The following is a 13,127-nucleotide window of genomic DNA, read 5'->3' as shown; positions in this document are numbered from 1 at the left end:
CTATATAGATAGAATTGTGGGGTCACCATCACTAGAGGGGTCACCGGCAGGAGGAAGGAGGTCCTGATTCCCCTATATAGATAGAATTGTGGGGTCACCATCACTAGAGGGGTCACCGGCAGGAGGAAGGAGGTCCTGATTCCTTTAAATAGATAGAATTGTGGGGGTCAGCGTCACTAGAGGGGTCACCGGCGGGAGGTCTGATCCCCCAATATGTTAGTTACAGGAAGGGGTTAACACCACAGCTGCGCTGTCTTTGGACTTTCCATTGCGCAGTGGCGGTTCTGCAGTAATTGTGACTTTCGCTCTCCGGGATCACCGCCTCGTGTTAGTTCTCATTATCTCTATTACGGCTTCTTATCACAAATGGCTAATGTAACAGACAGCGCAGGTCACATGACCCCGCTGAACCAAGAGAGATGAGATGGCAGCTCCGTCCTTGGGGAGCCTTTCTATAAACCGGTGACACAAAGTGCCTTAGCCTGGACCCTGAGCTGCGTTCCTTATAGGTGAACATACAATGTGTGAATCTGGCCAATCACCATTCATCTGATTTTGGAGAATGGGGCCACAATAGCGCCATTGATGTGTCACTGACGCGTTTCGCACTCCAGGAGAGTCTGAGTCACTAACACAACATCCCCTCACCGTGCAGACTGACGTCACAGAGACAGCAGGGCCCGAGCACCGACTGTGCCGATATCACCATGAACACAGAGACAGACGGCACTATTCACTCTCACTGATTCCATAGAATCAGATACACTGCGGGGGAATATAATTCACCTGAAGTGCACCTGTCATCAGATTTATGTTCCCGTATTCATTACTACTCATAGAGATCACATGACTCCCCCTAACAATGCCATCATCTGCTTTTCTCTCCAGAAGCACAGAGCCATCTTTATTCAGGCATCATTCAGGGTCACCGTCTACTCCCTGGAGATGTTGGCCCAGAGATGACAATCATGTAAATCCCGATGCAATTCTTGTCTGACACAGATCAATCCTCCCTGCAGTCTCTGTGATTTGCTGCAAAGTTACCATGTTGCAGTCTGATTACTAAGGAAGAGGAGACTAAGGAAATGCTTTCTCTTGCCTGCAGCAGACTGATGACATCATTTCAGCCCAGACAAAGTCACTGACTGGTAATAATTAATTCTTTGTATTAATAAAAGGTGAAACTTTTCAATGATCCTAATAATTTATATTGAATTTATTCCTGCAGACTGAAAGGTCCACATAATGCAAAGATTTCAGACCCCGAGCATGATGGGAGTTGTAGTGCCGCAGCTGTTGTGTACAATGTTCCATCCATTGAGGCAGAAGAACTTTCCACATGAACGGCCAATGATCCCAGACTGCAGACGCAGGGAATTCTCTATTATTCCCAAGCAGCCCTGACGCCTTTGGGATTAATGGGGCCCTCTGATTGGTGGAAAGCGGGGAGTGTCAGCGATCGGCCAATTCTTCAATGGTCCATACAGAGAACAATGGGACCACCAAAGCAGAATTCATGGAAATGGGTGCAAAGCTTTTTATGGCCAGATGGTCATAGGTTTTATTTACGTCCCCCATTATCCTTGGTTAGAATCCCTCACCCCCCCCTTTGGTTAGATGGCGAACAGATTGGATGAGCAAAATGTTCCCATTTGTTAATTCCAAATATAATTGGCTGATTTCTGCTCTAGCAGCACTCTGATTGGCTGCTTGCTCCCACCTGCAGCCTGTCCTATGTACTGAGAGGTCAGGGAGTGCCATGGCAGGGCTGTCCAGGTTAGCAGGGGGACACAAATATATCATCTCATTAGCTGGAGGAATGTAACACTGAGGGTCTAATAGGTCTCATCACGTGTGCCGCATGCGGTCAGGGCAAGAATGTATCGCTGAGCATGTTCACATGCCTGCTGCACCGTGGTCCCATGCGGCCCCCATTCCACAGGCAGCACCCAGATTCCGATGCTCGTCCCTGAAAAACTGTGATTTTGGAATCTTGATAGATTAACAGGAATCTCCCAATCCCAAACTGCTAGTTTTTCACCCAATGGCAATAAAAGTAACTCTCTGAGCTCTGATCCAACACAATTTGTATCAAACGCCCCTGCAAACCCAGATATTACCTTGTAAAATCAGAGGTAATATCATCCATAGACTATGCAGTGAGCAGAGCTGTGGGAGGGGCCCAACAGGCCCCACCCATTACAAACTGTCTACAGAGAACTACAGAAGTGGGCGGAGACAAGACCAGTCACCCTGCACAAGGAGAGAGAGTAGCATGACTGGTCTGTACCACAGGAAGTTCCTGAGTAAAGTGTCACAATGGATGACTGCACAGATCTGGAAGAAATACACAAAGAACTCTGAGATTAAATTATGACACACGGCTCCTATATATAGAAAATATTTACTTATCAGTTTTAGAGCCCATATAGACCTTTTGGTTATAGACACAAAACATGCGTTATGGTGCTCATCATTCAACTACATGATCACAGCCACCTCCAGCCCGACCGCCGTTACCTGTTCAGCAACGCATACAAGTAGGTCAGAGAGGAGTGAGCTGCATCCGACGCCCAGACTTATAAAAACTCAGATTTGTCTCTGGGTGTCGGCATGATACAACCCATCCCGCACCTTCCCAATCTGTCCTCATATGCACATCCTGCAACCGGCACCAAATCTGTTCCAAAAATACAATTCTACAGTCACACACTATTATTATACATTTACATAGCTCTGACATATACCATAGTGCCGTAGAGAGAACACTGAGCCAGTCCTATCAGTCTCTGTACAGAGGAGCTGACACTCTAATGTCCCCCACAGTCACACACTATTATTATACATTTATATAGCTCTGACATATACCACAGTGCTGTACAGAGAACACTGAGCCAGAGGAGCTGACACTCTAATGTCCCCCCACAGTCACACACTATTATTATACATTTATATAGCTCTGACATATACCGCAGTAGCACTGGATAGGTGGTGAATATTGCAGCCAGGGCTGATTTTTTGCACCATTGCCCCACCAAGTTGGGCCTGAGGCTGTGCACATTATATTCAGATTCCGGTTGCTTCTTGCTGGCAGTGCCCTCCCCTGTGCCCCCCCTCCCCCCAGGGGTAATTATTAGATATTTCTGGATATTCCCTCCTTTAATCCTCATATTATATTTGTGGCTGCGGTAGACTCAGGAAAATACCCCCTGGGGTGACTATTCGCTTCTTTTCACCTAATCCCAAAATTCGTCTGCTTTTAAAATTCTCTTGTAAATCCCGCCAACATTAAAGGCTCAATAAATAATTCAGCATACGTAGACGGGGCGCGGCGAATGCTCGTTATACAAGGACATTGTCATATTAATGTAACATGGATTTAAGGTAAATCTCAAAAACAAAAATTTGGAGGAGCTGGAATTCTAAATTGGTAAGAACAAAGCTCATTGGCTCTGATAATACGGCTTATATTATTGGGTGACCAATAAACCAGGGGAGTCCTGGGGTCACCTGAAATCAGGAACTACAAACCAGAATGTATCCAAAACTCTTTTTTCATTTTATCCATCCAGCCGACGCGTTTTAAGGGCCCAGCACCTGCTCCTTCATCAGGGCCCAAATCCAATCATGTGAGAGCTGTCTGTGTAACCACCAATCACCTTCACACCTGTCATTAGTTGTCCGACACCTTGAATCTGATTGGGTGCAGAAAAGATCTGAACAGCCCAATCACTTTATTGGGTCGTCAATACAAATAAAAATTTATAACAAATATAAATATTGTTCCCAAGGATGGAAAGGGGGGATCTGCCAGGTCACTGCTGATTGGCTGAGCATTTGGGGTGGTTAAAAAGCCACAGGTCAATTACCTCCAGACGGGTCCCTGCGGGCGCAGCTTGTTCGCATTAGACTTTACGGCAGCAAGGCGACTGTTTTATATTTTTGGGATTGCAAAACAGGACAATATAATACCATGCAGACATGTTTCATATTTGCTCTCTGTGCATGACAAAGCAGAATAGAACGCGGGGCTCCGGGTCTGACGGTGAATAGGTCTGCAGAATGTGATGCCATGGAACTGGTGTCACATGATACTAATTAATAACTCATGTTGTCACATGGTGGCTCTGCTGAGACTTGTAGTTCCTCAGGGTCTCTGGGAATAGAAATAAGACCAATGATTGGTCCATAGGTGGACAATAGGAAGACATCAGAGGATTTTTGTACAATTGTGCCCGTGATGACCCCCACAGCCCCAAAGGTCGGAATCCAATGGGAAGTCAGCGGGTGTCCATATTGTTCTTTTACGATATGGAAGTTTACATCCCATTAGGAAGGGCAGAGGGTTAACACAGCAGCGCCCCCCGAAGGGATCTGACTGTTAGTTCAAAGCTAGTGCTTCCCCTCGGGCCGCTGACAAACAAGGGAAGCGCAAGGCCTGCTCAGCAGGGGGAACAGACAAAGTTGGGAAAGTCTTCTCTGCTTCTGTCTCCATTAAACCCAATGAAATCAGCGCTTTAATAAAATTAATTACTTTATTAAAATCACCACTAAAATCACTAAATCTGGAGATTTCAGGATGATCCTGCCATGTTTAGCCACTTCCTGTTATAAGGTGACAACGCTCTGTCCTTGTCTCTCACTGTGCTTCTGTGTTGTCGCCCCCTTCCCACACACTTTGCATGGGGGGCTCACTGCAGCATTAGGGTCTAATCCTGGCCAGGACATATACATGGAGTTTGTATCTTCTCCCATGTTTGCTTGGCTTTCCTCCTTTGTTAGTGTCACATGGCAATAGTGGGGATATTTGGTTGTCAGCTGAGGGACAGTTAGTGACATGGCTATGGACTAGGTCAGCGCTATGTAAATAAATATATATTGGTTCACCATTGTCATTGGTGCAAAGCCATAATGCGCAGGAGCTTGCAATCCAATGCCTTTACCGCGCACACATATCAATGCCGGAGGTTGCTTCACACAGAGACCAGTGACGGCAGCGCAGGGTTTTGAATCCTGAAAAGGGAAGAACTTGGAGAATTCTGCTGCACAGGTAAAGCATACAAACTCCATGCAGGTGTGCTTCCGCATTCCAAGCTGCAACTTGAGTGTGTGAATCACATGGCTCCTTAACCCTTTGTGACCAGAGAAGAAAATTATATTTTGAGAAATGGTCTGTTGAGTTAAATTCACAAATTTACCCGTATGACACATAGTGGGGGGCTGGGTCATGTGACCTGTCAAAGCCGCAGTCTCCAAAGTGCCGGGCAAGGTGCATAGAGCAGCCTGGTATCAGCTTTGCATTATAAATGAGACCCTTAGTCTGTAATATCAAAAACATTTTCTATATTTTACATATTTGATTCCCCGGTAGATACTTTGTTACCATTTTTCATCCTTTCCCCTATCTCAGTGATTCTGAATTCCCCCAGACCCCTGCATTGTGTTGCTTTTATCATTGGCATGACAATGGCTGACCACACCGGAGTGTACAGCTGCTTGCGTGAGTGACAACAGGGAGGACAATTAAAGGCCAGGGGCAGAGCGTTGTCACCCTGTAACAGGAAGTATCTGCACAGACACCATCATGGCAGGATCAGCGGGAATTTTTTTATTTAAATCAGGAAAGAATAAAATTAACCTGTTAATGGTAACATCTGCAGCTCCCTATGTCAGGCCGGGATCACTGCACGGGGAAAGGACTACAAATATTAATATGAGCCGCTGCGTCCGTTTCTATATTTACATTTGAACTCCGCTCGCTGCTATTTGCATTTAACAACCCAATGTCATTCAAGAAGCTCAGCAGGTGATAAGGAGAGGAGAACGTTCAGCTGAATGCGGCAAATCTGCGTTCACTTTAAATAACCAATCATGTGCAAGGAGAATTAATAAATCAGCTTTCATGATTGGAGGATTAATATTTGATGGGCATTCACTCATTTAGCAATGTTCACACAGCAAAGTGAATGTTTACCAAAGATTGCATCACTTAGCTTGGTGAATGAGCTGAAGCTCTGCTGACTTCAACCACCCAATCACGTGCCAGGGAAATCCTATTTATATTTCCTTGCATGTGATTGGGTATTCTTTACGATATTTTTCCAGATTCAAAGGTAAGTGAATTAGCCCTTGCAGAGTCATAATTCACCTTGGTAAGTGAATGGCCTAAACTCCTTTAGTGAATCCATCCTCTTTGTCTTTAGCAGGAGTTTCTTTTATGCAACTTAGTCAGAATTGTATTTATTCATTTATAAAACAGTGAATCTGACATTCCCTGGTAGGAATCAATTACTGTCATTGAAATACATCAGGGGTTGCAAACTCTGGCCCGCAGGCCAAATCTGGCCCTCAAGGTCCTTTTTTTTGACCCCCCAAAACATTACAATAATGAACTACATCTGGCCCGCCCGTGTTACCACCTTACATCATCATTTTCAATACATGCAATACATAGACATTATTCCTGTACACCCATCATGTGACACAAAGCCTAGGCAATGATCACATGGTGCCTGACTATCAGGGGCATTGTGTTTGTTTCACTCCATTAGAGACTGCATAGTGTAATATTTAGTGTCAGACAAACTTGTGATGTGAGAGGATGAATAACACACAGGCTGCATAGATAGATAGAAATTAGTCTTTTCAACCCTGAAGTGTGTGTAGAGGGGTTTGTTTTTGTTAGTTATGAATGAAGTAGTAAACTTCCTCAATGTTTTCAATAAATTTCAAGTTTGGCCTCCGACTTAGCGTAAGTTTTTAATTTTGTCCCTCTGTGTATTTTTTTACACCTCTAAAATACATGGACCTGGAAGGTTCCCACCAGGGAAAGTTTGAGGGAATGTCCGTTTTCTAATTAGAGCCCATAATATGCAGAGAAGTGAACAGTTCTGTTATTTGTTAACATTTATTGAATTCCAGATTTGTGCTTGCTGGGTCACATGACCTGATCTTGCTTATTGCTTTAGGCTCTGCAGAGGTGGGGAGGAGCAAGACAGAAACATTAAAGCTGAACTCCGGAGACAAAAAAATTCATTTAACTATATTCCTCAATATCCACAAAGATGATAAATCCAGAAAATGCCTTTAAAAACTGAAATATGTAAGTAGCAGTGACATTGTGCTGTATATAGACTGTGCAGAGCTGTGGGAGGGGCCAGTAAGCTCCACCCACTACAGGCTTCCTGCAGAAAGCTATTGGAGGGGCGGAGACAAGACCAGTCATCCTGCACAAGGAGAGAGAGCAGCAGTGACCGGTCTTTATTACAGGAAGCTGCACTCTTGTATTTATTCATCCCAGAGTTTTCTTGTTGTGAATGTCGGCACTGATCTCTGTCCAGCATTCATCACAAACACACAAAAACATGACAACCACTCAAAATCTTTAGCATTGGACTTTATTTTTTGAAGAAAACCCATAAAAAGCACAGAGTTTAATATCCGCTAACACTACGTCCAATCCTAGGAATACTGCAAGGCCTCCGATCTCATAGGTCTCACATAAAAAAGACATCAATAGCGATTCCTCTAAATGGTACAAATAACACAACTTTATTAAAAGCACAAAAAGAACATTTCATGGCAGTGACCTCTCCGGGAAACAGTAAGACTGAGGAGGAGAAGGTTGGTCCCCGAATCCCAGGACGAGTGTTGGGAAGTTTCAATCCATATCTCCTTTTATTAGAAACCTTTTCCTTTTAATTAGGCAAATTTTAAATTGGCACAAAAAGTTACAAATAGTGTTGGGGGTCTGGGGCTGAGTTTTGGGTATTAAGGGAAATTCTGCCAAAAACTATTAAAAACCCCCCACCCATTAACCCCCCCATTAACCCCTTCTTTTCCTAACGTCACCTCTTCCTACATCTGTCACCTGCTTTGAAACCAATGGCCACACCCATCAAGAGCACACCTATCCAGGCCACACCCATCTAGAACATGCCTATCTAGGCCACACCCATCAAGAGCACACCTATCTAGGCCACACCCATCCAGAACATGCCTATCTAGGCCACACCCACATGGACCTATTCATTCCAAAAGTTTTTTTTTCTTTTTCTATTCTGATTTTAATTTTAAATTCCACTGAACCCTCCAATTGATATCCTGCAAACCTTTCATGAAATGAGACTGACATTGTTCCCCCATTTCCCCACCTGCAGACCTTCTAAATACTGAACGTGACAATAAAAGAATAAAAAATTGGTCATTTTCATCGTCTTATATCCCGTGTCGCTGGATGGGGGAGGGGGAGGATTTGTGGGTGTGCCACAACCTGCCGGCATCACCATAACCAAATATCAAATTTTGGCAGAATGACCCAAGTGACCCCCATACTGGTAACTGTGGGGTTATTTCCCATTGCTCCGGGTTTTTTGGGTAATAGATTACGGCTGCTTTAGTTATTCTATCTGGTGAATGTTTCTTTCCCCCAAATGACAGCAGAAAGTCTGGCCACATACATTACAATCTGCACCACTTCTCCCCTGTGAACTACAGATCAGCCCCCCTCTATGGTATGCAGATGATGAGGGGAGGAGGGGCTGTAGTCCAAACATACCCCTCCTCCTAGGGTGACAACCTGGGTGCTCCATAGATACAGAGTTGTCATTGTAATGCGTGTGATCAGCTTTGGGGTATTTACATGAAGCTGCATGTGTGTCGCATGATTTCATGCATTATAATTGGAGTGTGTAAGTCAGAGTAACACACACAATCAAAGATGAACCCGATAAAAGCCAAACTCCAGGCAGATATCATCCTAAAAACCAATAAACAATGTAACCACAAAGTATTCAGCTAGTGGAAGTACCTGATACTTTCTTTGTATCAGCTACCCACAATGCCCTGCACAGCAGCACTCAGAGAGGGAGGGGCAAAGCAAAGCTAATGGCCAATCAGGCGCTACCACAGTGCTGACAGAATAGGGCGGAGCAATAGCTACTTTGTCCAATCAACAAGCTAAGGGTGTGTCTTGGACCAAGCTGTGCTGCACAACTGCAATGGGAGTCCTTTGTTCCCACTTGTGTATTTCAACTATGCCTGGAGTTCAGCTTTAAGGAAATACTAAAAAAAAATGTTAAAATGTTACACAAAGTAACACAAAGTAAACATAATATCATCTAATACACAATATGTAACAATGCTAACAGACCATGAACTATCCGTTTAGTAAACAATAAAACATAAAAAACTGCAAACAGCTCAAAAAAAAAAAAAGGAAGCGGACCTTGCGCTACATGGTCATGTGACTGCTCATGAGCACCCCTGCTGTTAAATTACAGTACTACAGGAATAAAGAAAAAAACACTTTGGGAGAAAATCATAAAAAGACGAAATTTCCTAGCCAGGTGGGTCATCATCAGTGGGTCTCTTTGGGGGTGAGCTGGGAATCCCAAATCCTGCAGGAACCCTACTTTATGGTGCCGTAGAATCCTCCAGCGGGAATTGGGATCTTGAGCCTTCCAGAGATCCCAGCGGTATATTTAATTTATTTCTATTGCAGGGGATGGAGAGCAGCTACAAAGCATACATTTCAGGGCAAGCTCCACTTTTATGAGCACAGACATGAAAATACAATGTTACAGACAATACATTAAATGACAACTTAATTCAAGTGAAAGAAAAATAATCCTCTGCGCTACACTGTTAGTGGTTGTCAGCACCTACTGCTGCCGTTAGACTATAAGAGGTGCTCCAGGGGCGGGTTTGTGATACCATCGCTTCGAGCATAACTCCATCTTTAAAAAAGTGAATTTGGACTTGTGCAGACTTTTGAAGTATCCATAGCCAGCTTGGAATGTTTGCATGAACCCTGCGACAGCAAATGAAATCTGAATGCATTTCCATTGGGTGTGTAGGATACTTCAAGAGAATGTATGGTAAGTACATTCCTGCAATGCTGAATCATTTCTTATTCTGAATACTGAAACACATTGAATGTAATGGATCAGCTGGCCAGAAATCCAGGGAACTCCTAACTCACTGACAACGCTGACTCTGCACTGTGTTGTCACGCCTAGTTTCTACGAAACTCCTCCTCTCCGTAACATAGGGGGCGGGTTCTGGTATCACTGGACAGGGCTGACAACACTGATGGGCATCAGAAGCAGTGTTGTCAGGATGCTCGAAGGATTTTTAGGAGGATCAATAGGGATTCTCCTGGATTTTCAGCATTTGTGGGATGGAGGATCAATAGGGATTCTTGTGGAGTTCCAGCGCATTTAGCTAGGTTCAGACCTGCCTTGGGATCACTAGATGTCACATGACTCCTGGCAGCATCTCGCTCACACACACTGTAGCGCTGGTTCCTAAAGATTGCAGATAACAGCAGGCAGCAGTGAGCAGCATGGTACCACTTAGTGCTGCCCCCATTCATTCTCTATGGGGCTGCTGGGGGTAGAATTTGCTCATGGCGTCTCTCCCAAGGGGGCAGTTCGTTGGCACAAGGAAGTGGTAACCGCACCACAACCGTGCCAGCCTTAAAGAGACAACATAAGCGAATGTGAATTGCAGAGATGAATGTGACGTGAATAGTTAGGGAGATTATGTCACTGCCCCGTATTCCGTCTGTCAATGTGATGAAGTTAGTTTTATATTAATTATCACTACATATAAAATGATTAGATTGTAACTCAGTAACTCCACAGTCCTTCTATTTCTTTTTTTTTTTCAGACTGCGCACAAACATAAAGATATCGGAATAAATAAAACAAAACTATGAAAACTCCGTAAAATATTAAAATTAAATTAGTAACTAAAACATAAAACAGCATTAAAAACAAAACGTTCTGCACAGAATCCTGCGCATACTGCATACAGAGCGCCCGACATTCCCCCATCTCACATCCGAGTGAATAGTCAGAGTGAATCCGCCACAATAATACAAAAACAAGTAACGATTCTCCGATGGCGGGAAAAGAAGATCCGATTGGGAGCTCTGCAAAAACTTGGGAATGAAACTGTCAGCAGTTTTTGTTTTTTCAAGGGTTTAAGTGCTATAGAGAAAACATTTTTTTTTTAATGAAAACAAAATATAAAAGTTTTACCAAAAACAACCATTGGGTTTATATCATCGGAGAGGACAGGGGAGAGGCAGCAAGCAGCAGCCGTCTGTAGCAGTCCTAGAGGAAGTGCCAACAGTCCTGTGAGTCCGGTGGTTGTGGGCTGCTATGTCCTGCAGGGGCCACCGCGGGATGGGGGGGTCCATGCGTCAGTCCGGGAATAATAGGACAACACAGATCAGTAGAATGACGGACGCTGTTTTATCTCGGTGGCTTTCTTTTTCCAGATGAGGTAAGTGGATTCTAAGAAGAGAAAAATATAAAATGCGTGTCGCTGCCCAGCCGCGTGGCGGTCAGGGGCTGAATTCCGGAGTCGTTTGTTGGTTGAGTGAAGAACGCAGGCCGTGGGGTGATACAGTCCGTGTTTGCTGCATTTATAAAAATGGCATCTGGGCTAACAAAAACAAAAAAAGTTTGTTCTGGATATTTCCTTAATTCCGTTACAAAATACCGTTTTACTTGTGCGTGTCGGTGGAGGCGAGGCTGGGCAGCTTAGGACTCCTGTGGTACGACCTCCATCATCTTCTGCATTGCAACCGTGCTGGAATCTGCGGGAAGAAAGGCGAAATTGGGATTAATAAAGGCCGTCAGGGACCGGGAAGCCAGGCGGCACACTTTTCATTCATTTTCCACCCGCTAGATACGTACATATACCCTCCTGGAGCCAACCCGGCTTATTCTGCCACCAGACCCCGAAATAGTACACGGGGACCCCAGATAGGATGATGACGAAACCGATCCCGCATTCCACTGGCGTCATGTAGAACGATACGACAATCAGGAAGATGCAAGCCAAGATGAAGAAAATGGGGAGAGACACATTCACCTGCAAGAGAACAGAGAGATCATAATACAACATGTCTGAAGAATGATGATGTCACTCCTGTACATTATATAGGGCAGCACGGTGGCCTTTGCAGAGCTGGGTCTCAGGTTGGAATCTCGGCCAGGACAATATCTGCATGGAGTTTGCAGGTTCTCCCTGTGTCTGTGTGGGTTTCCTCCGGGTACTCCCATTTCCTCCCACATCCCAAAAACATGCAGTTAGGTAAATTGGCTCTCCCCAAAACTGTCCTTAGACTATAATAAAGGCATATGACTATGGTAGGGGCATTAGATTGTGAGCTCCTTTGAGGGACAGCTAGTCACATGAATATGGACTTTGTACAGGGCTGCGTAATATGTTGGCACTATATAAATACCGTATATTAATAATATATAACTTAGATCTGGAGAGCTGTGATGTCATCATACAACATGTCTGAATGGTGATGTCACACCTATGTAATATTGGACAATGTTGGTCGGCACCTATATATGAATTTTTCATTTGTCACACAGTACACCAAATATGCTGAGTATGAAGTGCACGCAGCCATTTCTCCATCTTCCCCACCTACAGCCCCAGGCTGTGCATTGATCTGCTGCTTCTCTTCCGGATTTCCTCGTCCGTCTCCTGGCCCACATGTGCACCACACCTCACCACAGCAGGTAAATGTCCTCGGGAAGTCTAACAATAGCATGCCTTATAGAGGCCACAAAAGAAGCGCTGGGGTCAGAGGACTCAACCAGCAATAAAAAAGCTTCTCCATGTCTAAAGGAAGCCATAACAAAAACAGGGACTCTGCAGGATCAGGGGCCCCAACACCGGCCCCAGCCGAGATCACACAGAATAGAGGATGCATCAATTCCTCGCATTTCCAGCAATTCTCTCCCTGCAGTCAGCTCTCCCTATGTCAGACGGTTTCAGGTGAACCTGTTGCACTTTACGGGTGAATGAAAGTGTCATTTAAAATAGTCATCACCGATAAACAAATCCAAATCAGTTTCCTGCAGCTTTCCTTGCCCTGGGAAGCTCTGTCATCTGCTGATAACAAAATGAACTTACTGTGTTCTTCCCACTAACTTATATTTACTCTGCAAAGCTACAGAAATAAAATAAATTCTACTAAAAACACCAATCAGTAAAGAAAAATGTCCCCCCACAGTCACACACTATTATTATACATTTATATAGCTCTGACATATACCGCAGTGCTGTACAGAGAACACTGAGCCAGTCCCGTC

At 44.4% G+C, this 13,127-nt stretch overlaps 1 protein-coding gene across 1 annotated transcript in view; it reads right to left on the bottom strand.

Annotated features, from left to right (window-relative positions):
- Positions 1-7,381: 7,381 nt before the first annotated feature.
- SLC7A5 (solute carrier family 7 member 5) overlaps positions 7,382-13,127 on the bottom strand; it is a 32,296-nt gene continuing 26,550 nt past the window's right edge. The window contains exons 9-10 of the mRNA XM_072421360.1: positions 11,709-11,886; positions 7,382-11,608 (exon numbers count right to left, since the gene is read on the bottom strand). Coding sequence (XP_072277461.1) covers positions 11,553-11,608; positions 11,709-11,886 — 234 coding nt within the window. The 3' untranslated portion in view covers positions 7,382-11,552. The remainder of the gene's footprint in view (positions 11,609-11,708; positions 11,887-13,127) is intronic.

This window comes from Pyxicephalus adspersus, chromosome 9 (genome assembly GCF_032062135.1).
Source record: "Pyxicephalus adspersus chromosome 9, UCB_Pads_2.0, whole genome shotgun sequence".
In the NCBI taxonomy this organism is placed as follows: Eukaryota; Metazoa; Chordata; class Amphibia; order Anura; family Pyxicephalidae; genus Pyxicephalus; species Pyxicephalus adspersus.
This window is presented reverse-complemented; position numbering and strand designations above follow the sequence as displayed.